The sequence below is a fragment of the Coptis chinensis genome, chromosome 5 (genome assembly GCF_015680905.1).
Source record: "Coptis chinensis isolate HL-2020 chromosome 5, ASM1568090v1, whole genome shotgun sequence".
NCBI lineage: Eukaryota > Viridiplantae > Streptophyta > Magnoliopsida > Ranunculales > Ranunculaceae > Coptis > Coptis chinensis.
In genome coordinates, this window is record NC_141460.1 from 34,597,636 (window position 1) to 34,624,174 (window position 26,539).

Below are 26,539 nucleotides of genomic sequence, written 5' to 3' on the forward strand. Positions count from 1 at the left end.
TATAAACTTGTACATTTTTTTGAGATCTAATTGTTTCCATGTTTGAGCTAGGTGATTTGTCTGTTGTGATTGAGAGTGATTTAAGATATGAGAAAATATCTTATTCTCTCATGACAAACACTCTTCTCACTTTGCAATATATTTTTTCACTTTTCAAATCTAGGTTGTTGTTAATTGAAGAATAATTGGATTGATTTCGACACCGGTTCAAGAAACAATTGAATAACAATTGAATTTCCTCTTCAAATCCTTGAATCTTATGTTAATCAATCGTGTGTTTATCTCGATTTCAATATTGTTATCGTTGATGATATTTTTAAGTTGGGACTTGGGAGTAGTATTCCGATATACATACACACACCAATATACATGTGTACAACACATATGCATAATGATACATACACATGTAGTACATGTGCAAACATGCAAACACCATTAAACATGTGTACGTACAACGCACATGTAGTGTATGTGTGGTATACACATGCAAACATTAGTATATATAAACAATACCACACATTCAAACACGACTATCACTAGGTGAAAATAAGACTTTTTTTACTGGTAGAACCCGTCAAAAAACACTATTTTTGACTGACATTGCCCGTCGTAAGGCCCGTCAAAAAATTTGCAGTCGTTTTTTTTCTTGACGGTTAGTTACCGTCAATAATTTTAAATTTATTTGACGGGTGTTGAACGTCATTAATAAATAGAATTTTTGACGGACTAAAACCGTCAAACTTTGTTATTTCACTAGTCAAATTTGTCCAATTTTAATGGAATTTAGGATGCAAATTTGAAAATTATTGACGGTCTGTTATCCGTCATTTTTTTGAGTATTAATGTTTTTTTTAAAAGAAATTCTTATAATCTAAATTTCATATCCATTTTTCCTGCAAAAATAAAACTATCCAACTCAAATAAACATTCTGCCAAAATACAATAGATTCTTTTATCAAAACACCAAAATATTATAGCAAAGTACATTACATAAGTTTTAGTATACTCCATATACAACCACACATCTTCATGTATATACAAAACCAACTAGGTTGCACAAAAAAAGCGAAACTACTAAAATGCACAAAAAAAAATTCACCAACTCGCATCAAATTGGCTCCTCAAAAGGCATAGGCCATGTGATTGTATCTCCAATTGAAATGTCGCCAAATGTTCCTTCCCCAACATATAACTCAGTTGTGTAATCAAAGATATCGTCAATTGTTATGTTATACGAGTCGGTAGATGGTACATCATTAGACACGCTTCCAAGTGCAACGGTTCTTTTCCTGAAGTTCTTTAGAAGGTATCGTGTGGATGGTGGAACATGTGACACTTCATCAAGAACACGTGATTGTCTTCTTGCCTGCAATGAACTCTTATGAGATATGCTTTATCCATTATAATTGGAAATAAAAAATGTGAATTTAAAGGAGAACTGTAGAACAAATCCAAGAAGAGTCAGTAGACACCCATCCAATCTTATATGCAAAATAACTCGGTGGAGTATCAAGAACTGCATGATGCAGGATACAGGGATGCTTCTAAGTCCTAACAGAGCAACAGTGGAGGTCCTAGCCCTGATTTGAAGAGAAGGTACCAAAACAACTACTCACCTAACACATTAGGGGACATGCCAAGACGAAAGTAAATCATTACCTGACTACAACTGGTCCTCATAAGGTGTCTTTAAATCAATTTGGAAGCAAAAAAAGTTATTGATATAAGTTTGATATTAAGCTTAGTCATAAGGGTCGTAATGGCCAGGAACCTCTAGAAGAACTAGACCACATTATGCGAAAATGGATTACTGTAAAATAGCAAGAACTATGCATTTTCCTAACACCATCCTACTACTTTTGACCAAGTTCTGGCTTTGGAATAAATTTGTCAACATCTACAGGTGGTAGTTCTCTAGTTTGACTGCTGAATCAACGCAGGCAACGGCAAACCCACCTCTCAAAAGAGAGGGGTCTCACTAGCCCCATGTAACCACTTTTGGGCGGGGCAAGCCCACTTGACGGAAGCTCTGGGACTGGACCCTTGATGAATCAAAGTCAACCAAAGCACCTACTCGAGCGGAGATTCTTTCTCAAATTTGATAGAATATAATTCCAACGCAAGTTCATCCTTGCGAATCACATTGGAGGAAGGCTGTTCTTATCAATGGAGCAGTCTACACAGAATGAAGTCTGTAATACTCCGCTGACCACAAGCATTCGCCTCCAGCGCAGTTGGGAGGGGGATAGATATCCAGCTAACATCCTCGACGACGTTCTGTTTCGCGGGAAACAAACCGGGCCGAATATAGCTTACCTCCGGCACCTGGCTTTCTCTGGCGCATATTAGCTTAGCTGCGCTCAATAGGCCGGTCTTGTTTCCTCTCTGGCGGCCACTTTACTTACCTTACCCCGGTACACTCCCACTCCAATACGCCTGCTGAGCAAGATGCATTGCGATTTCCTTTTCTGTGGACACACCGGAGTATGACCCCGGACGGGAAGAGAAAGACTTTTTTCTCTGGCGAGCTTTCTCTCGTAAAGCCAAAGACGCCCCAAGACAAGGTACAACTGTTGGGAAGGGGACATGATCAATAGAACCTGGCAGGATCCGGGCTGGGATAGTGGCGCCCATTTCTAACCTGCATTCTTTTAGGTGTAGTATAGTCAGCAGCCAGAACTACATGAGAAGAAGCATACTTCAAGTTAGCAACCATCAGGTTGTTCTGGCCAAAGAAGCAAGAAAACTAAAGCGCGTTAGCACAACAGCTTTCGCGCGTTGGGCGCTCAGACGTTGCTTGTTGGAGTGGAGAGCGGAAGTTTCAACTCCCGAGCAGAGGGAGGGTCGCCCGTAACCAGTTAGCACTGTCCACTGTCAGCAGGAGCAGTACTCGAATAGGCTTATGAGGGTGGTTTCAAAGGTAGTTAAAACCACTGACTTTTAGGCCTGTTTTCAGTAGGAAGAGCTGAAGGGAATACACTTGACGGAAAGCGCTAATAGGTATCTGGAACCTACAGCTACTGTTTTCACTTTCCTATTTGAAGCGATACGATCTCTTCTCATGAATTCCCCTTTGAGACCTTAAGCGAGGAAGGAAAGAGGAGTGGCCCAAAAGGACCTTCTCTTCAGGCAAACAAAATAGCCCGGTTATGCTTTGATGAAACCCTATTTATAAATATAAGGATCCTTTGATGGTAGTTCAATGCTACAGCCTGGGAAAAAGAAGTCATGGGCGGGTCGCTCAGGAATCTACTGAGGCTAGACTACTGATCTTCTGGAGTAGCCTTAGTCTGGGAAACATAATATAATCGCCGCCGAGAATAAACATGCTGTGCCGGGTGACTGGAATCCTCTGAGGTCAGCTGAACAGGCTGACAGTCGGCAGAAGATGCTGGGCAAAGCTGCTGGGGGGTTTCCTTTTCCTCAACCAATTCGTAACTGTCAGCCTTACTTGGTCTAACATTTTGTTATGAGCTAGCTGAATGGGTAAGATTTGAGTTCAAGTGGCACAGGACCTTCGATCGACCATGGGGCGTATTCTACCCTTACCGAATTCATTCTATTGAAGCGTAACGCCCATTTCAGGGGGGGGTGCAACACTTCTAAGTTTTGGCCCACCAACGACATTTCCTTATTTTGGGACGTTATGGCAAAAGACGATGACTCTTGGAAGGAAAGATAAGGCCATTGACTACCTCAGACCTTGCTCGCAAAGACTATCCACCTTCAGCATTTGGTACTGAGGAGAGCCAGTCATTAAGCACAGACCCTTCCCTCCAAAAGTCTCCGCTAGATTCTCTCAAAAGCACCTCCAGGCAGTCGAGTAGCACCTCTAGTACTACTTTATCTGCCTGTTCTTCGACATGCTAATGCTTTTCTGTGTTGTTTTGTTATTTTTTCAGTACTTGATTCAACAATGCAACTTCAGCAGGACATGTCCTCTCTCCAGTCTGAGTTGGACAGGATTCTTTACTTGCTAAAGATTGCAGACCCAACAGGGGAAGCTGCTAAAAAAAGATACTTGAATGTAAAAACATCTGTGTTAAATGAAGTTGAGGTAGCCACTTCTGGCATCACTAAACTCTTTCCAAGAGAACGAAACAAAAAATCTGGTTCAGGAAAGCTCACAGATGACTCCACCCATCAAGAAGGTACTCATGAGGGTACCACCCAAGCTGTTACAGTTGCTGAAGTTGAAAACAATGTTACTGATTCAACTGAAAGCAAAGGTCCTGCTTACACTGCAGAAAACCTCAATGGCTCGGGGATATCCATGACACTCAGAAGAAAGAAATCAAACAAGAAGCAGCGCCTTCGAATGTGGACGATTCAGATCAGTTTGTGGACTACAAAGACAGGAAGGATGCTTTGGGTTCTACCGTCTCTATACAAGTGGAATCAGGGATTGAAGCTGCAGCTCCTGGTCTATGCATGTCTTTGTCTACGGACAATGGAAATAATATGCATTTCACTAGGGACATTGACACATATGCATGGATGTAACGTCTGACGTACTACATTTGGACTGACAAACCTAGTACTCCCTCATACAGACACTTCATCTTTTAAGTCAACGTCAGAGTGTAATCTTAAACTTTATTTTAAAAAAAAAAAAAACATAACTGAAAAAAGAATTTCTCCAGTGTATTGGGCTGCTGTGTTCTGTTGTTCTATTGAAACCTAACAGTTACACAGGTAAAGACGCAGGTGCTGGATACACACAAAGGGTTGGCCTAGGTGCACAAGTGGAGGAGCAGTGTCTATGCAAATATCTATATAATAACGCAACATCGATTATTTAACTAAGAAAGGCTCGCATAAGAGAAATGCAACAAGAACAACAAAGGCTTACAAATGTCAAGGTTGAGTAAGCAAATAATGTCCTGGCAATCAATATTGTTCAATACCATAGTTTTGGATCCTTAAATCCCAGTCCATATTACTTCGAGCTTATATCTTCTTCGCTTGAAGGCCTCAACTCTGTGCAGACCCTCTAACTATCGGCATTTGCACTCTAATCTACAAGTTTAGACCATCTCTATCTGTTTTTTTTTCTATTGGCAGACGATCTCAATTTGCTACACATAATTTATAACCTATCTGAGCAACTCCTATCCTTCCTAATCCTAGGGTACTGCTGATCCATTTTAAGATCAGCGTCATAGCTACTCCAAACATATGATATACCTTTCTTGGTTTTCCAACACTCTACTCATAAATCTTAGCTAGCCTAACTGTTGTCTAGCATATGTTCCCTTTTATTTTTATTTCGGGTATGCAATATGCAATGATCACGGAACACTCCTAACGATTAGAATGATATTTGGGGACTAGGTCTATGCAAACATTAATGCAAAGCAGCATGCAGTACCCGATAGAACTACTTGCTATCTAAGATAATAATGTGGCCTACCTGATAGAACTTAGTCGGACCTTCATTGATTTTCAAAAAATGAGTATATTACTACTGAATCCACTACCATGAGAATCTAAAGAAGATCTCTCTAAGTGCTATTTCAGCAGGACTTGTCCTCTCTCCAGTCTGAGTTGGACAGGATTCTTTACTTGCTAAGTTGAGGTAGCCACTTCTGGCATCACTAAACTCTTTCTAGGAGTGATGTTTTTGAAGTATCAAAGACAAAAGACTAGGTACATACGCGAAATATTAGGAGATTTTTCAGAACTATTCAAGAAAAAGTTATGACTGCCATGACTGACAGATATTTCCTACGAAACTTATTATAACTTAAAAAGAAAAAAAAAAAATAGAGAAGTTAATATTTCCAGAGGTGGGGTTGCACTTCTTGAAGCTGATGAGGAATGTTGAGAATAATAGTTTTTAGGCTTAGGAGGAGATAACTAACAGTATCAGGAACAACACCAGCTTCTCTCATTTTATAAAGAAGCTGTGTCGCTTCACGAAAAAGCTTAGCTTTATCAAACACATTAATCATAGAAGGCTGCCCAAGGAGACGACACAGAACAGACACACATGGAAGAATACTAATAAGAGCAACAAAGGGACAAAGACAAGTCTCCAACTAGGTCTGAGAGGGCAATTCACGGTGATATTTACTGCTTTTATACTAACAACGCTAGGTTTTCAAAACTAGCAGTAGCAGTTCCAACTATGTGGAATCAGGTGTACGCACTACTACCTACATTTCCAAAGGTATTGCACTCAATACCTTACATGATAAACGGGTCGCAGAAGAATGGAGGATAGATGTCAGGCTTGGGAGAGCACCTAGTTGCAGGCCAGAGATATAAACATTGATAAGTTTGGATTCAAGATAGACCATTGATAAGTTTGTTCCAAAGAATCGGATCACAGCCATATCACTAATGATTTATGACTAATACCTCCACACAAAACAACTAGTACTAACTAAATTTGGCGCAGATATAATAGACTGAACAAGTTAAAGGAACTTGAAGGATGTCAAAACATGACTGAGCATAACTAATTCAGCAAGAACTACCACATAGCACAATGTATTATTCATGTGTGCACCCAACAAATAGTTTATTTCCATTTTCTAAACAATAAAACCTAGTCGATAGTCCAAACTCCAAACATATAATAGTATTATTTCTTCTTCAATACGAGACATAATATAAACAATAGAAGAAATAAATAGTAGTGTTGAGATCAGCTTTGCTGACTCTATACTAAAATCGTGTAGACTATATAACATGATATATATTACTACATATATAAAGAAATGTTGCACTAAGTCATCTTTCATTACCTGTGGAGAAGTATTTTCGAACTCTGGTGCATAACCCTCTAACTTTTCAGCAAGAATTTTACGTGCCCTCGTCTCTTCATCAAGACGTTGCATCACTAGTTTGACATTTTCATATGTACTTTCACGTTTTCTCTTTTCTTCTTCAACAAGTTTGATGTAAGGAGCGGAGGCATGTACAACAGTCTTTGTAACACCAGTTCCTAGTCCTCGAACGCGACCCTTGCCATCACGACCAATGACCTAACCATAAGACAAAATGATTACATTCAACAAAGGACGACATTTAACACATACATCCACTGAAAAGTTTCAGAGTATACTAAATAGATGCCTGCTCTAACATGACCATTATCTAAATATATATACCTTTGCCACAGGATCATTATCCAAATCTTTCTCTCCCAAGTAGGGGTCAAGGCTCACAAGCCGCTTGATTTCATCCTAGAAACAAAATTTATAGTCATATACACAAATTTTTCCACCATGAAATTAAGAGCTAAAGTTAAAGAACAATAAAAGAATAAGAATTCCAATTACCAGACTTGGTCTCAATTCAAGAAAAGGACATGATCCGTCCTTACTTGTATGTGTGGCCACAAACACATCGTTCTTGTGACCGTACCATCTGGGCTTTCCTTAATCTAAAAAAGAAAACAAACTCTTAAGCATATAACAATATTCGGTAAATCCAGGAAGTTGTTAGTAACAATAGAAAATACCGGTTCCTCTTGATTCTAGCACATCCAAGTCTACTAGATGTGTGTGGCAACTTCATGTGCTCCCTAGATAATTTGCCCTTTTCTCGCTTAATTTTCTCTTCATCAGTCGAGCAAATTTCTATAAAGCTTTCCCAATCTTCTTTTTTTGTACGCTTTGGTATGTTTTCCATACATTTGGTGGTTGAATATCGATCATAAACCTTGCGAAGTCTGTGTTTCCAATTTTTCCAAGATATGTTGGCTTTTAGCAAAACACCAACTTGGCGAGTAGGTGAAAGATCATAAACATCCTTCAACATAAAACAAGAAAAGATAAAAATAGCTTAAAACTTGTTAACAAAAGAGAGGACTAAACTCTTGAAATTAGGCAAAAACAGATAGAAACACTTAGAATTTTTGGTGGTATTACAAATTGCTAAGACTAAATGCTAAAACCAACACTTCGAATTTTCAACACTGAATTGACACTTAGAATTACAAGAGGCAGTGGGTAAGGTGGATACATTCTATGTGAATATGGCTTCAAGCACTTTATAGTCTTCCAAGCATTTTCAAGTGTCTTTGCTTCACGGCGGGAATATGGCTCTTAACATGCTTAGGAGACCTGAGTCGTCCCAAGAAGGTGAAGGGACCCTAGACAAGTTCAGTACTCGCTCTCTCAGGGAAATGAAGTTCAAAAACAGAGGACAAAAATTTATTACTCTCCCTCAGATGGAAACAGGGGAGAATATAGCAAGCAGTAGCTGCTCATTCATTGAATGGAGATACAGTTAAAGTGGCTAATGTAAGAAGACAAGGTTAGAAGAAACAATGCAATCTTAACTTTTTCCGCTCTTTATCAACTCATTTCGTTCTATATATAATGGGGTACTTGCTTTCTAAGTGAAGAAACAAATCATTTGTGCTGGCAGAGCCAAAATCAAGTGTACAGAACTGCTCTTCTCAGCTTCAAAGCCAAAATCCTAAAAGACACAACAGGTGTACTCTCGTCATGGGTTGGCAGTGATTGTTGTGCAGGAGATTGGGAGGGCATTCAGTGTAATCCCAAGACAGGGAGAATAGTAACGTTACAGTTACAAGTACCCTCAGACAGGAGCAGTGCCCTTTACATGAAGGGCACATTGTCAACTTTACTGGGTGAACTTCAGTTCTTGGAGGCATTAGTCACAAGTGGAATGAAACAAATTGGAGGAAGCATTCCTGAAATACTTTGTCAAAGCTAGTCCACCTCACTCAACTTGTCCTTTGAGGACAACATTCTTGAAGGATCCATACCTTCAAGTCTAGGTCAGTTGGCTTCACTTAAGACCCTCTCATTAGGTGGCAACCATTTGAAAGGATATATTCCTTCAAGTTTAGGGAACTTGACATTTATTGATCTCTCAAATAACCAATTTTCAGGACAGATACCGAGTTAACTATGAAACCATAACCAACTAATTAACCAAAAAGTTAAGAAAATTTGACTAATGAGACATTGTGTGTTTCGTAATTATAAACCACCAAAAATTTCAGTGCTTCAGCGTATGTTGATACACAATTATTCGATAACCCATATCACAGAACACTCTAACTAGACTCTGATCCTTGAGCGGTTTTTATTTTCTTCACTCTAAGTGTAGTCTTGCTTGCCTAGTATTTGCTCGAATCCTAGTATCCATCAGATAGTGTTCATGGGTAAGGCTATATATGAAATAACCTTCATTCAGAATGATGATGCTAAGGAGGGAGTACACAAGCAGAAGGAAATAAAGGTCAGTAAGTGGGAAAATAGAGAAACGGGGGTTCAAAATCTAAACACTAATGGGACGTTACAAGGATCAATGGGGGAATGGGCTGCAGCACTACGTAATGACACGTGTGAGGTTATAGCATCCAACAATGGCTCGTCGGTTGAACTCATGGCGATGGCACATGGTATGGGCATGGCATTGAGACATGGCAGCAAAGGAAATTATAGTATAAACTGATTCCTTGGTCGTAGATGCATTCAACACGAAGAATGTGTTTAGAAAATGTACTTAGAGGGGAAAAATAAAAAATAAAATAAGAGTATAATGTGTACTTGTTACTCTCTTAAAAGCGTGTTTCTTGATATCCTCTGGCACAGTAGGCCAGTCAGCGTAAGTAGGTGCACAATACATTCTAGCCATTTTGCCTATAAAGGTGACAAATTGAGTAGAACCAGGACCAACAGGTAGCCCATTTTAATTGAACCGAACTTGCTTCTTTGGACCTAAAGATTTCAATATCTTAGATTACACAACAAAGCAAAAGCAATAACAACTAAACATTTATGAAAATAAATCAATATCATAGTCACATGTATGTTGTTCCTCGCTTTCATGTTGTTCCTCGATTTCTTCGGAGTCACTAGGTTCAAAGTCAAGTTGATAGTCACTAGGTTGATCAAATCCGGTTTGCGACATAACTGATTCAAATCTAAATAATGAGTTCACTAAATTCTAGACATAATGTAAGTAATGAATTCACCAAACGCAAATTGATTTCAAACAAGAACATCATACCATTCAAGATTAGATATATTCAAAAAGCTCGACTTACGCAAAATAGAAATAAAATGCAATATGTAAGTGTCACACCAAATCAGCAGACACACCAAATCAGCAGACATGCCAAATCAGCAGTCACAAAATAATTAAAAAAAATGCAATATCCAAATCAGACACGTCAAAAAGAGTTACAATTGTGTGCACTAATCTGATTTCACTTTACTATCCACTAAACTTCAACACCATCAATATCACCCATTAAAGCAGATGCTAAACCATCTGAGTTTGCCATTGCTTCAAAGACTAAGGGGTCTTCATAAACATCCACATCATGGTTCAATCTCTTAGGAGCATGCAAGACCACATGCCAATTATCTCTACTAAGATCCTTGCAATAGAAAACTTGAGCGGCTTCAGAAGCAAGAATGAATGGTTCATCATCCTCATTCGTATTTCTTTAGCACCTTCTCAAATTAACATATACCAGATTTGTATCCGGATCAACAACGATCCATTTCTTTTTATCTTCAACGCACCCAATCACAAAAGAACACTACTTGTTTAAACTTATGGTAATCTAGCTCAAGTATCTGCCTAATGATTCCATAATAAGTGGCTTCATCTTCCACTAAATTTTTGTCTTTGGCACTTGCTCTGAAATTAGTAAAAGCCTTCATTGAGACACCACTATTTTGGGTTGTTGAGTTCGCTTATGAATCATACGAACAAAAAACATATCCATTTACTGCGTAGGAATTATATGACTTTGCAATAAAGGATGGCCCATCAGCAAGCATCTTGAATTTAGACTCTTTTTCTTTCTGAAGTTGTTTCCTTAGCCAAGGAATATACTCCATCTCCTTTTCTGATGATGCAATGACCCTACGACTTTTACACCTAGATTTGAAGCTTTGGAGGTATGTCTCGTACTTCCTGTAATTGTAAACAATGTACATTTATTATTAAAAATGTAGAGAGACATAATAAATGAAATTGAACGTAGGCGGTATCTAATTTTACCTTTCCCACTCAACATTTTTACTTGACTTTCTCAAAACCCATTTCGTGCTTTGGCGGTATTGCAAACTTCGGAAGCAAGTAGTCCTTCCCTTTTTTATCAATAGGGTAGCCACACTCAGTTTTATCATCCAAGGCAGCCTTTTCTTCTTGCTTATGTATTTCTCTTTTGCTTGACGGGATATATTCCATGCAGTATTTCATTGCTTCATCCATAAGGTATTGTTCAGCAATATACCCTTCTGGAAATTTTGGGTTCCCTACATACGATTTGTATGTTTTCATCATCCTGTGGTGTGTAATTAATCAATGTAAATATACACAAAAAACTAATGAATAACATAATTAGTTTCAGAAGTAACACTGACCTCTCAAATGGATACATCCAACGATATCTAACTGGTCCGCAAATTTGAGCCTCTTCCGCCAAATGCAAAACAAGGTGTGTCATGGACACAAAAAAAGATGGCGGAAAATACTTTTCAAACACACATAGTGACTCCACAACACGCTGTCCCATTTTTTCAAGTTCAGCACGACAAATAACCTTCGAACACAAGACATTAAAGAACAAAGAAAATTGTCGAATAGTTTGCACGCATAGCGACTTATGTTTCTTGAGCGCATGCATCAACAACACCGCAATAGGTGCTTTGTAACAAGATGTGATAATCATGTGACTTTAGACTCTTCAATTGAAAATCATCCAAGTTCACATTATGTTTCCAATTTGCACTATATCCGATTGGAACCTTCAATTGGTGCAAAGTTCTACAAATCAAGGATCTCTCAGAACGGGAAAGACAATAAGGAGCCTTAGCATACGATAACCTCCCATTAATTTTCACAGGCCACAACTTCTTTTTGATCTTCATAGCCTTTAGATCTTTACGTGCTGCCATACCATCCTTCGACTTACTAGTGTTCATGATTAAAGAGAATAGATTATCTGCAACATTTTTTTCAACGTGCATCACATCTACATTATGTGGAATAGGAAGATGCTATAGTAAATGTGAGAAGAGTATTAGTATATGCAAAATATAATTGCAATACTAGTAACTAGTAGCAGGACATGCTTGAGATAAAAGATTGGTCAACTAGCTGCAACCATTTATTTTAATATCAAAAGGGCATAATACAGAAACAAGGGTGAGGCCTAAAGACAGAGACTTGGCATTGCTACCCTAAAGACCTACAAGTCTGATCAACTGCCAATGGGTGAGGCCAACAATAAGGAAATGGATATGGAGGTACTACCAGAAAATCCAAAGGGAAGGTGATATTATCTTTTTTTAGTGGCAGCAAGAAGTCTAAGGATGGTACTGGCAACAAGAAAAAGCCTAAAAACAGGAAGAAGTTCAAGGATATGGTGGCAGCAAGAAGAAGTTCATGGATGTGGTCAACAATAAATTACAGTGCTATTACATAGAACATTGAAAAGAAAGGGTAATAAATACCTCCCAGTAATCCAATTTAAAGAAGATGGAATCCTTCAACCAACCAGTCAACTTAACCTCGTTTGAACCCCTCTTCCTCTTTTTACCATTCACCTTACCGTATACATAAGGAATTTTGCTCATTTTCTGCTTCACTACTGAACCAACCAAACGGCGGGGATGCTCTCCATGTTCTTCCTTCCTATTAAATTGGGATTTCTGTGTTCTGAAAGGATGGTTTTTGGTTTTTCAGAAATTTCCTACACCCCATGTAAGAAAATTTCTTCCCATTTGTTAACCATTTTGACTCTATCCCTTCACTACAAAACTGGGCAAGCGTACCTTCCTGCTGTTCTACGTCCTGAAACATGACCATATGCTGGAAGATCGTGAATAGTCCACAATAAAATTGCTCTCATGTTGAAAGTCTTCTTCTTGCAAGAATCATAAGTTTCAGCCCCTTGGACCACAAGTTTCGAAGTTCTTCAATAAGCGGCTGCAAATAAACATCAATTTCATCTCCGGATTACTTGGAATCAATAGTGTTAACATTACAAACTCTTTAGCATGCACAAGGATGGAGGAAGATTATGCGGGACGATCATTACAGGCCAACAACTATGAATGCTATTGTTGTTACCAAATGGATTAAATCCATCACATTTGCAAGTCCTAATCGAACATTCATTGGCTCCGCGTAAAATAAATCGCTCCACCGATAATTAACAAACTTCCAACAAGAAGAATCTACTAGGTGCCGTGATATGACTTTGGTTTGGAACTGATTTTGCATGCCATGTCATATTCTCGGCCAAACCCCGACACACTATACATCTTACGCAACCTTTACGTTAAAGGAAAATATCTTAGCTTCTTCATTGGCAAAGGTTTAGCCCTTGGCTTGGATTCATCAGCTGGCTTCTATCTGCTCGCACCACATGTGGGACAACTAACTCTATTTTCATTTTCCTTCCCCCAGTATAAAATACAATCATTTGGACATGCATGGAAAACCTCACACTTCATACGCAATGCCTTTATCATACTTTTAGCACTATCCGTTTTAACAGCCAATGTACTCTTATCCGGCAGAATCCTTTTTAAGAATCCCGATGGCGTGTGAAACTATTATTGGACCACCAATGTCTAGACTTCATCCCCAATAGCTCAATTGTCGCTGACAACTTTGAATGTTCACCTTCACATGAAGGATACAAGGGTTGTAATGCATCTTCCATCAATTTCTTGTACTGAACATCCTCATGTATATTGATTTGAATATCATCTAGAGAAATATCACCATCAGGAGCATCATCTTCATCTTTATTCTCATCCACCTCATCCAGACATGCATCCAAGTCATTAGGTTGACTATGCCCAAATGTATCGTTCACCATCTCCACCATTCTTGGAAGCATCTCTTCATTACCGACACAAGTTGAGGTACTAGCAACAGTAGCATTGACATTTTTTTTGGAAGAACGCTCTCCATGTTGAACCCATGATGTGTAAGAGCTTGTTATACCCTTACGAATCAAATGGTAAAAAATATCTTCAGCTGATCTCTTCTCTTGGTTACCGCAGTCAATACAAGGACAACAGTACCAATCAATTTTTTTCCCCAAACTATTTTGGGTAAATTTAATGAATGAACGAGCACCTTCAATGTATTCCGTAGATAACGTCGGTGCCTTCATCCATGCCTTGTTTGGCACTTTCATAGACATCTTTTACAACAAAAAAAAATCAATACAAATACCACTTGCATATCAAATAAAGTGTCATACTAACTAACTAATACAACTTGCAGCACACACGCACAAACGAGTAATATTACATCACCAAGAACATACTAATTAAATTACACTTGTGGTAGTGAAAGCCATATAATCAAAATTTTCATGAGTCGATATGCAACTAAGTTTTTTTACTATGTTTATGCCCCCCTAATCTCTAAATTAGTAGTTCTGCCCCTACATTAGACAATCACCACACTAATAATTTTTTCGACAAACCAACACCCTCACCATGTTAAACAAAACATAGTTTATAAAAAAAAATTGTTAGAATTGATAGACAACACCCTCAACACGACAAACCAACATCTTCACCAAGAAGTGCATCCAATTAAAGGATGAAAACTTCCATTACTCAAGAAACGAATGGTGAAAACTCAATTTTAACAACAATAATTTACTCAATTTTTTTGATAAAGCAATAAAAAGTCACAACGTTATACAATATTAATTCGCAGTAACAATAGCATATCAATAACAACGATAATGATATGTGTTTCATTTCTTAAAACAAATAAGTCTTTTTAAACAAAGAAAAAAAAACACAAACCTTTAGGAGATGCAAACTAACTAAAATTCAATCAAAACTAGCTGTAGTAGTGTATATGCAAAACGACCAATTTAAAAAGTTAGAGTTTTGACGCAACCCATTACAAGAATGGAAAAAAAAAACAAGGGTTATGATACCTAGATAACTAGATAACTAGATAACTAGAGTAGTAGAACGTATCTTCTCCATCAATCTCTCCCTTATTGAATTAACAAGCCACAATGATGTTTGGTATTCCTCCTTATAATTCGTCCACCAATAGCAATGGCACTAGTAAGTTTCTTGTATATTCATTATGTTTCTTTCTTAGCTTGTGTTACTTTGTTTCTTGATATTGTGCATGCATTATTAGGTTCAACTTCATAATGCCTAGTTTTTATTTTTTCGTGTATTTTTGCATAACGTTATTTTGACAAATGATGTTGGCTAATCATCGCCAACTACGGTGACATTGTTTTTCAATATCCCATGCGCCCGACAATTAACCAATTAAGTTAATGTCATTCCAGCCAACACCTATATATTAATTTATTTATTTTTTCCCCTCTATTCAGACTGAGAATATATATTTACTTGTAGCACATAACTTTATTTAAACATGTCGGTCGTGCATTGTGTCACATAATAAGTTCATCAATTTCGTACTGTACTTAGATTGTTATTTCACAATTATATCATTGCTGTTACAGTACATGGAAAAATATATGGTTTTCTATTCTTTGAATCCAAAAATAAAACTTTACTGTGTCACACCTAACAGTTCAGAATATAAATTTCATATTATAGTTATATATTTTACCATTGTTAGATGTAAATTAGAAGAGTCCTGTGAGTTTTAGAGAATGGCCGGATTATGACTTTCAAAGGGTAGAACACAAACTTGAAAACAGACTTCATGAGAAAGATGCATCATCCCAATATACTAATTAAAGAAAAAATAACATCTTTTCTAAATAAAATAAACAAACCGGTGAAATTGAAGCTTGCTGAGTTTGTTAGCTTTGGCGGAAGTTGTTTGAAGTTATCTGCGAGGCTTGCAAATGGAGTCGTGAAGTAGCTGCCGCTTGTGAGGTATGGAAGGAGATTGTATATGACAGTGAGTTTTTGGTTGAGTTTTAACCAAATAGAAACCGAAAGAGAGAAAATTGGAAAGGAGCGAAAATTTTGGGGGGAAGGTATTCGCGCTTCGACTGGGATTTCGGTGAAAATTTTCTTTACGGGCTTGGATCATCAATTTTTTGTTTGATGGTTATGGACCGTCAATTTAATAAAAAGCCCGTCAAATATATTCTTGACTATTAGTACCCGTCAATTCCTATCCGGACCAGGAGTCAAAAAAATCATGTTTTCACCTAGTGTATACTTGTGTATACTACACATGCACACACCATTATGCATGTGTACAACATGCATTTTAGAGCGAGATGAATTGGGGTTGCATTTGGATTAAAGCCAACTCATAAGTTGTTGTAAAGGCCTTCAATGGCGATGCAATTCCATGGATGTTTAGAGCGAGATGGAAGCAAGCAATTGCATTTTTACAACACTGGAAGCTATCCCATGTTTGGAGAGAAGGCGACTTTAGTGCGGATGCAGCAGCAAGGAAAGGATCCACCTTATTGCCCGACACTTCAATATGGAGCACTAGTAGACCGGACTTTGTTACTAAAATAGAAAGTCCTTTTAGGACCTACTATCGATTTAAATTAAAAAGAATGTAACTTGTATTTTCTTTGACAATTCCTTTTATTAATAAATTTCCTTGCGTGCAAAATATATATATATATATATATATATATATATATATATATATGTGTGTGTGTGTGTGTGTGTGTGTGTACAACATACATGCAAACGCCACTATGTATTTGTATAACACAAATGTAAAGTTGCATGCTAAATTATATATATATACACACACACACTTTTGTTTGAATTTGTTTAAATTATATTTACATAATTGTTTTACCTATGAAAATTTGTATTTTTCCATTAATTTAAATTTACATAGTTGTTTTTGAATGTGGATGTGGTAGAATAGTTATTGAGAATGTCCATGTTTATCTTAATTAATGGACCACAAAGGATTAAGTCTGATTGGTTAAGTATGTTTTTTTTTTTGTTTTAAATTAAAACACTTATAAAAGCAAAACCGTCTTTCTATGATTTTTGTCCTAGAACCATAATTCCCAGCGGCCCATGCCTAGAGCCGTAACTCCCTACCAAATCTGTCCTATGCGCCCAATTTATGTTAAGAGGTTCCAAGATGCTAGAGCCCAAGCCCGACCCAAAACTACTTGTGTTTCATTTTCATTCTTTATTTTAGATATATCCATTTTTCTACTGACGGAAACCAAAGTACCGAAGTGAGTGACATTATTTGATGTCCCTCGTACACTAGAGCCCATCGTATGTCGTTCAGACTTCAGAGTATTGGTGCCAATTCAAATGGCTGATCTTATGACCAGATTAATCTAGAATAAAAATCCACAAGAATGTGAGTTACATTAACATGAGATAAATTTTAGGGTTATTTAGCTTTTGGCCCCACTTTGTATATAGATATTAGTATTTGGCTCTCTTAAGTTGGTTTATTTGTTTTTGGCCCCAATTCTGTCAGTTGACTCGGTCAACTTTGTGCAGATTGTGAAATGAACTTCTCATATTTTCATAATGGCTCAAATACCCCTTAACAATATTTACCAATATGCCATTAAGAAAGTGGTCCACTAACTTAAGTGTAATGGACACATGTTTTTATCAAAACAGTCCAAAAGTTTCGGCTTCCAAAAGTTTATCACTTGTTTTAGTTTCAGCCTCTCTCTCCAAAAGTTTATGCTCAAGTTTTGTCTTGCTCTCAGCCTTTCTCTCTCCTGTTTATTTTCTTTTTCTATTCTAGAGCCCTGCTTCCTGATCAAGGAATGGAGTCAAGCGCTTACCAACGGTTAGGATCCAAGGGTTATTAGTAACTAGCCGACTTGCTCAGTTTTGGCCAGAGGACTCGACTTGCCTAAGCTGGCTCGATTAGCAACCACCCCGCTTAGTCATCTATGTGGCCTTTGGTAGCTTAACGGTGTTCCACAAGAGGCAAATCGAAGAATTAGCACTTGGGCTTGAACTTTCCGGCCAACCTTTTCTATGGGTCGTGCGACCGGACCTCATTGATGGGGGTACTGATGTGTTCCCTGATGGGTTTGAAGCAAGAGTGGCCTCTCGCGAAAGGATGATTTGTTGGGCTCCACAAAGGGAGGTGTTGGCACACCCTTCTATTGCTTGTTTCCTGTCACATTGTGGCTGGAACTCAATTATGGAGGGACTTAGTGTTGGAGTTCCTTTTCTCTTTTCTTTGTTGGCCATTTCTTTTACGATAAGCCCCTAAATAAAGCATGCATTTTTTATGTTTGGAAAATTGGTATCGGTTTCAACCAAGATGAAAGTGGGATCATCTTAAGAGAAGAAATCCAAACAAAGATTATTGCATTGCTGGCAAACGCAGAGATTAAAGGAAATGCAATGTGCTAATGTCCATCAGTTGGAGGAGGCGGAGGTGGCGTATGATGCTGATAGATTGTAATTGGAGGTGGTGTACTAGTACCCTTCCATGGTGATAGGGTTGGCAAATTGGTAGGAGGATTAGCTGATGGTGGTGGAGTTCTGTGATGATAATGTGTTGGTGGAAGAGGTGAACTCCCAGTAGGAGAAGGAGGTGCTGAACCAGGCTTTCCTGGCGTATGGTTGTGGTCTTGTAGACTGGAGGGGACATTGGTGACTGATTCTTACTAGGCGGAGGAGATGACACTGGCGCCCAAATCGTTGGAGGTGGTGATGCCGGTGTCCAAGTCGTTGGAGGCGGTGGCAGTGCAAATGGAATGGAGTGATCAAAAGGTGAATAGTGATAAGAAGGGGAGTGATCTCCTGATATGTAAAATCCCCAAATATTTTAATCCAAGCCGTTAATGTTTGTAACATAGATACTTGTCACGTGGACTTTTAAATCGATATCATCGAAACGAAATTTGTATTGTATTTCAAAATCGAAATTTTACGAAACTAGTATTTACGAGATTCACGCACAACTCACATGAAGGGTAAAGTTGCCATTTTGAAAATATGCTATGGAACAGTTAAAGTTGACCGAGTCAACTAACGGAACTAGGGCCAAAAATGAATAAACCAACTTAGGAGAGCCAAACGCTAATATCCATATATAAAGTGGGGCCTAAAGCTAAATAATAACCCTAAATTTTAGTTCCTTGTATTCCATTTGAATTGACTGGAAAAAGAGCTCTATTTGCCCAATTTCATGTTACATCAACAGAAAATGAAAATTGATTGCATTACAAGAAATATAATTATATATGCTATTGACGTCTAACCGAAGTAGGAAAAGTATGATGGTCTAAACGAGGTAAGAAAAAGAATCCCTATCGCGAAATTGCTGTATGTACACTTTTTTATTGCTTTAAAACATCATTCAGGCCCGGCCCTGAGCAGGTACCATGTGGCCGACCGCACAGGCCCGAATATGCAAGGCCCTAAAAATATATATTTAGTGAAAATGCCTATTTGGCAAATTAAAATCCCAAACCAACCAAAAGCCCAAAAAATCGGAAATTTCACAATAAACAACCGAATTGTCCTCTCATATTCTCTTTCCTCATTAATTATTTTCGTAAAATAAAATAAAATAAGAGATATAATAAATGAGGAGATCTTCTCAACGGCCAGATATCTCTCTCTCCCTAATTAATAAGGGTCCTATTACTGCCGGACCCCAATTTGTATTGGGCGGACTCCCACAAAAAAAACAATTATTACAAGTATCCCATTGGTTTCAAAAAATCTAAAAAAAAACAATTATTACAAGTATCCCATTGGTTTCAAAAAATCTAAAAAAAACAATTATTACAAGTATGTCATTGGTCCCCAAAAAATTGAATTCGAAACCCCAAACTTAAACGACCCGGCTAGGTCGTTTGGACTAAGTCCCAAACGACTTGGCCACACCGTTTGGGACTTAGTCCAAACAACCTGGCCACACCGTTTGGGACTTAGTCCAAACGACCCGGCCACACCGGTCAAGAGCCCAAAAAACAGAACTTTGAATTTTTTTTCAAAGTTTAAATCCCTAATGACATGGCCACATCGTTTTGAACTAAGTCCAAATGGTGTGACAATATCGTTGGAGCCTTAGTCCAAACGGTGTGGCCATATCGTTGGGGATTTTTCTATGTCCAAACGGTGTAGCCATTTTTTTATAAGTCCAAATCCCAAACGACATGGCTACATCGTTTTGGACTCAGTCCAGACGGTGTGGCCATGTCGTTTGGGATTTGAACTTTGAAAAAAAAATTCAAAGTTCTGTTTTTTGGGCTCTTGACCGGTGTGGCCGGGTTGTTTGGACTAAGTCCCAAACGGTGTGGCCAAGTCGTTTGGGACTTAGTCCAAATGACCTAGCCGGGTCATTTAAGTTTGGGGTTTCGAATTCAATTTTTTGGGAATCAATGGCATACTTGTAATAATTGTTTTTTTTTTGGATTTTTGAAACCAATGACACACTTGTAATAATCGTTTCTTTTTTGGGAGTCCGCCCAACAGAAATTGGGGTCCGACAGTAACAAATACCATTAATAACGTTTTCTTTTGAAAAATCACTCCAATTACTTGTTGCATGAGTCGCCCCTCAATTACTCAAATACAAAAAAAAGAGTAAAAAAAAAAAAAAACCTCCTCATTTACCTTCTGATCATCTAGTATCCTCTCGTTTTCAAAATTTCTTTATTTACAATTGTAGATTTGTATTAGTTTTCACTTTGATCAATCTCAATTACTTATTCACCTAATTTTTTATTTTTTTTCAAGTAAGCATAGCTTATAGAATTTTTTGACTGTTCCCATTACTGTCGCGTTTGCAGAAATAAGTTTTTCAAAATTAAAATGATTGAAATCATATCTTAGATCGACTATATCACAAAAAAGACTAAAAAGCTTTATTGATGATTTTGCAACTAAAAATGCGAGAAGAGCAATATTTCGATGATCCATTTTGTATTGATGGAAGACTGGAAGAGAGCCACATTTTGTTATTTGCACAGGGCCATTGAGTTTAACTCAGGGATGGCCCTGACATCATTACTACTACAATTAGTAAACTAGATATATGATCATGGATTTTTAATCACTTGAACAACTTTAGGAGCTGGATTGGGTTCCCTTCGTCTGCATGGGGACAAACAGTACCCAACCAACATCTAAGAACCCTGGATTTTGAGTCAGAATCGGGTTCAAGCTTTGAATCCCTTCTACGGTAGAAGATAATAAACCAGCAATCCCTGATAGTGTATCTTGGTCTTGGACTGTATATGTTACCACAACTTGGGAAACCCCTTCAAGACATCCACACACAAGATGAATAGGAATAATCTGTCCTGCGAAAATTGAATCTCCTCCAGCCTTCCATGGTTGCCCACTATAAATCTTTGTTGTCACATTATCTAATGTGTCGCCTGTTTGAACTGTATAGGACGTGTCGTAGAAGTAGCTAACAGTACCGTTCACATCTTTACAACCGCAAGGAACTGATACAACGTAGTCTTGTTTTGCATTGTGCTTTATGGGTTGAATTTGCGACGTATTAACAGAGTAATAAGAGGCAATTTGTTCTGTTGTTAAGCCTCCTTCTGAGATGTGGTACAAATATGAACTGCATGGTGTCGGGAGAAGTTTCTGAGTACAATTAAGTGGGTATATAACACTGGAGTCAACAGAGATACTGCATAGAGTTATAGTGAAGAGTGTTGCTGTGAGAAGGGGAATTAGAATGAAGAGAGAGTTTGAGGAAGCCATTAGTGTTGAACGTATGAATGTGTTTATAAAATTTTAATGCATGTACAGGAGATATTTAGGTACTTGTCGTCATTGTTATAACATGAGCCATTATTCGAGATTAGACGTTCAATATTCTTTGTTAGATTCAATCAATGTTTCAAGACAAAAAATTGCCTTGGGGCAACTCCAGAACTCCGGCGATCAATTCGATATGTAGCAAATTTCATAGTTGTATATGATCTGTCAACTAATTTTCCACTTTTAAGAGCTCGTCCAAATTATAATAGAGTAAAAGCGGATACGTTTACTGTAAGGTATATGCTTGTGTCAATCAGGCATTCTTTAATGACATTGCATTAGAAGCACTTCGTTTCTTCCGTCCGCACTCCTTGTTTTCTGAATGGGATTGTCTTTGTTTGATCTGTCCATTCTCATCTTCCTGGTATCAAATTTTGTCGTTTGGGATCGAAGTTTTTGCACTAGTCATTTGTATAGAAGAAAATGCTTTCAATTTGATATTTTCTGATATATTATTCTGCTCAACAAATCTAAACGCTCAAGAAATTACAATGGAACTTCTAAGTTAAATAATTCAGCCAAGGTTCGAGAAGTGCCATGGGTGCTCTTGCTATTAAAGATTTAAACAGTGCTCGTGTTACGAAGTTTTGAGCAAATAATATACATCCTTGCTCAGTCTCTCTGCCCAAAGCTCTCGAGGCATCTACACATACGTACCAATGTACTATTCTTGCACAATCAAAAACAAAATTACTACATGTGGGTGTATTTTGCAAATTTGGTTACTTAAAATGAAAGGGTATTTACTGTAAGGGACATCCCACCAGTCACGTGATGTGCACAAGGTGTTGGAGTTATCCCTCACATGAGGAAGAGGAGAAAAATCAGTTGATGTTTGCGTGGAGAAGCTTGAGCGCGCACGCGCTCAGATTGGCCTAAGCACAGAGCGTTCCCGCCCTCATGTTATTGGATTTTTGGTTTGAGGAAAAATCATAGGCGGGCGTGCGCTCGATTTTACCTTGACAAGGGCGCGCCCGCGCTCATGTCTAAATTCGTAGTTTCTATTTTGCTATAGTAACCGCGAGATTGCGGGTTACTATATAAATAGAAACAAGGTTTTGGAAAACCGAACACAGAGAAAAGAAACCCAATTTTGAGAGCTATGAAAATTGAGAGATAACCTTTGTCGAGAGAAAAACCTGTAAAGAGATAGGAGTGATCTAGTAAGGTGAGAGACTGAAAAGGAATGATTGTAATCGTCTTTCCCATTTTATAAAAAGATTAGCTCTTGTAGAAGTAGGCACCATTGGCCGAACCACTGTATATCTTTTTTTTGTGGTATGCTTTTACTTCTTTAGATTATTATAAGTTGTTAATAGTTGTTTAGAGAGTTGGGCATTTTAGGTTGGTTGTAGTGAATATTTAGAATTTGTCTGGAGAAATAGTTGAGTTCATATTACAAGTTATCTGTGTAGTGGGAATTGATTGGTATCGGTATTAACCCCAACAAGTGGTATCGGAGCCAGGTTAGATTAACCTAGGGTGTTATCCAATTTTTGCTCGGAAGGTGTTTGACGAAATTCCTGAGAGAAGATTTGAGTTTAATTAAATAACTTGTAGAGATGGACCATTCTATGAACACTCGCATGATTAGTCTAAATAAAGCAAATTACACTATTTAGAAAGCCCAAATGGAAGACTTGCTAAACTGCAAGGACTTGGCACAACCCATTGAGAATGGGGTAGAAAAACAGGAAACGATTCCTTTGGCTGAGTGGAGGAAGCTTGACAGAAAAACAATAGGGTACATTAGACAGTGGATTGACGATAGTGTGTTTCACCATGTATCCCAAGAGACTACTGTTTTTGGCTTGTGGAAGAAACTTGAAGACTTCTATGAGAGGAAGTCAGCCACAAACAAAGTGTTGGTCATTAAGAAGTTTGCCAACACAAAGTATAAAGAAGGTTCTTCAATGTCTGAACATCTTAATGAACTGCAGAATACCATCAATCAGTTGCATTTGATGAAGATTAATATGGGTGACGAAATTGAGGCTTTATTCCTATTAACCTCTCTACCCGAAAGTTGGGAGACGTTATCAGTTTCTCTTAACGAAGCCGCTAAAGATGGAGTTATTTCCATGGATATAGCTACCGGGCATTGTTGAATGAGGAGATAATAAGGGGTTCAAGAAGCAGCTCCTCTCACTCAGAGATACTTGTCAAAGAGAAGTGGGGGAGAGGTAAGGGCAGAAAACCATCTCATTCTAAAGGTGATGACAGAAGCAAATCTAAGGGTGAAGCTAGAACTCCTAAAGCAGAGAGGCAATGTTACTATTGTGCCACCAAGGGTCACTTCAGGTATGAGTGCAGAACACTGAAGAGGGATGAAAAGAATAAATGTGTACATGAAGACATGGTACAGAGGAACAAAAATACAGGCAGAGATATTAACGCACTAGTCGACGATCTAGTGGGAATTGTGTCAGATTATGGTGTGTGCTGTCTTAGTATATCATGCCAGGATACAGAGTGGGTGATAGATATAGGAGCATCCTATCACGTCACACTGCACAGGGGATTCTTCACTACATACAGCTGTGGTGAGTTTGGTGAGGTAAAAATGGGTAACAGTGGCGTCTCGAAGATTGTAGGCATTGATGATGTTCATGTAGAAGCCAATGTCAGCTACACCTTGACACTCAAGGATGTAAGACATGTCCCTGACATTCGGCTAAGCCTAATTTATTATGGAAAGTTAAATGATGATGACTTTCAAAACTCGTTTGGTAACGGGGTATGGAAACTGAGTAGAGGTTCCATTGTAGTAGCCAAAGGGAAGAAAACTTGCTCTCTTTACAAGACACATGCTAGTTTGTGTAAAGTATAAGTAAATGCGACAGAAGAAGAAGCTTCCTCCGAAATATGGCACAAGAGACTGTGTCATATGGGCGAAAAAGGCATGGAAGTTCTTGCCAAGCAAAAAAGCCTTGCCAGACATTAAAAGTACGCATTTAAATAAATGTACTCATTGTTTGGTTGGAAAACAACACAGGGTGTCTTTCTAAAGATTCCTGTCTCACATAAAGGACAATGTCCTTGAGCTAGTTCACACTGACCTATGTGGTCCTATGAAAGTAAAGTCCCACGGGGGAGCTTTATACTTCTTGACTCTCATTGATGATGCAACAAGAAAGATATGGGCATATAGTCTGAAGACCAAGGATGAAGTACTTGGCGTGTTCAAGACTTTCCATAGCATGGTGGAAAGAGAGACAGGAAAGCCTTTGAAGTGTATTCGCTCAGATAATGGGGGTGAGTACATAAGGCCGTTTGAAGAGTATTGCAAGAGTTATGGGATTCATCATGAGCAGACTGTTCCCAAGATACCGCAACATAATGGTATAGCTAAAAGGATTAGATGTATGTTGTCTCACTCTAAGTTATCTAGAAGTTACTGGGTAGAAGTAATACGTACAGCTGTGCATGTGATCAACCTATCGCCGTAAAAGCCTCTGAATAGTGATTATCCAGAGAGAGTATGGTCAGGCAGAGATGTTGATTATGGATACTTGAGGGTATTTGGGTGCAGGGCATTTGTTCATATTCCCAAAGATGATAGATCCAAGCTTGACGACAAAGCCAAGTAGTGCATTTTTCTGGGTTATGGGGATGAGAAGTTTGGCTACAAACTCTATGATCTGATTAACAAGAAGGTAATCCGAAGTCGAGATGTTGTGTTCTTGGAATACCAAACCATAACAGACTTCGAGGATGGTGAGAAGCTACAAGCTTTCACTAATGATCTTGTTGATTCATAACCAGAAGTTCCTACTGTGGAACGTATATAAGGCATTGAAAATGCAGATAACCATGAGTTTGAAGCTCATGATGATGATCATATTGTTCATGATGGGATATAATCTATTGATATAGATGATGCAGATGAAGTGCATGAACCACCACTTGAGTAAGCAGAAGTGTATCCTCCTGAGCCACAAGCAGATAGGGTAAGGAGGTCAGACAGAGAGAGACAAACTTTAACCAGATATCCACCACATACGTATGTTTTACTATCTGATGGTAGAGAACCTATGTACTATCAAGAGGCTTTTAAATGTACAGACAAAGAGAAGTGATTGAAGGCCATGCATAATGAGATGGATTATTTGCATAAGAATCACACTTATGAGTCAGTTGAGAAACCGAAAGGAAGAAAAATTCTCAAGAAAAGTGGATCTATAAAGTCAAGCATGAGGAGAATAATCCACACTCAAGGCACAAAGCTCGCCTTGTTGTGAAGGGATTCAGTCAAAGAAAATGTATTGACTTTGATGAAATTTTCTCTCCTGTAGTTAAGATGATTTCTATCAGGGTGGTATTGGGTCTCACCGCAAATATGAACCTGAAAGTTGAGCAGCTAGATGTTAAGACAACTTTTCTTCATGGAGACTTTGAAGAAGATGTCTACATAGACCAGCCAGAGGGGTTTGAGGTCAAAGGCAAGGAACACTTAGTCACTACAAGAAAACATGATTTTAACCACGGTCCAAAACCGTGGGAAAAGCCCACCGTCGCAGGACCATGGGCTTTTTGTGTGTCGGAAATGGTATGTCCAGAGACATGACCGTTGGTAAAGCCAATCAATAGCGACGGTCTTTGCATCAGTTATTACCATCGGTATGGCCACGACAGACACCTTCGGATAATCCGTGGGAAAAAGTCAATTTTTCTTACGGTTTTAGTCCGTGGGAAACTGCCAGTTTTTGCTATGGCTTTTCTCCGTGGGATTTGATGTTTTTGCTACGGCTATAGACCATGGCAAAGTTATTTTTTTTCAAAAAAAAAATTATATTTTAATTCTGGGGTCGTTTCTCCTGCAATCAAAATAATCAATTACCTTGTAC

General features: G+C 38.3%; 1 protein-coding gene across 1 annotated transcript; it reads right to left on the minus strand.

Moving 5' to 3' along the window:
- Positions 1-894: 894 nt before the first annotated feature.
- Positions 895-9,624, minus strand: LOC147497370 (uncharacterized). The gene is made up of 6 exons (XM_086562861.1): positions 9,544-9,624; positions 7,472-7,761; positions 7,290-7,377; positions 7,119-7,193; positions 6,753-6,992; positions 895-1,366 (listed from the first exon to the last, which is right to left on the minus strand). Exons 1-6 carry the CDS (start codon positions 9,622-9,624, stop codon positions 1,109-1,111), a joined length of 1,032 nt encoding a protein of 343 aa, XP_086418987.1. The 3' UTR covers positions 895-1,108.
- Between the last annotated feature and the right edge of the window lie 16,915 nt (positions 9,625-26,539).

Excerpts from the sequence above, each read along its gene's own strand:
- LOC147497370 (XM_086562861.1), bottom strand. The coding sequence starts at position 9,624 with ATGGCTAGAATGTATTGTGCACCTACTTACGCTGACTGGCCTACTGTG. Across the intron at positions 7,762-9,543 it reads AGAAACACGCTTTTAAGAGA|GATGTTTATGATCTTTCACC; the intron begins GTAACAAGTACA and ends TTTATGTTGAAG. Across the intron at positions 7,378-7,471 it reads GCTAGAATCAAGAGGAACCG|ATGGTACGGTCACAAGAACG; the intron begins GTATTTTCTATT and ends AGGAAAGCCCAG.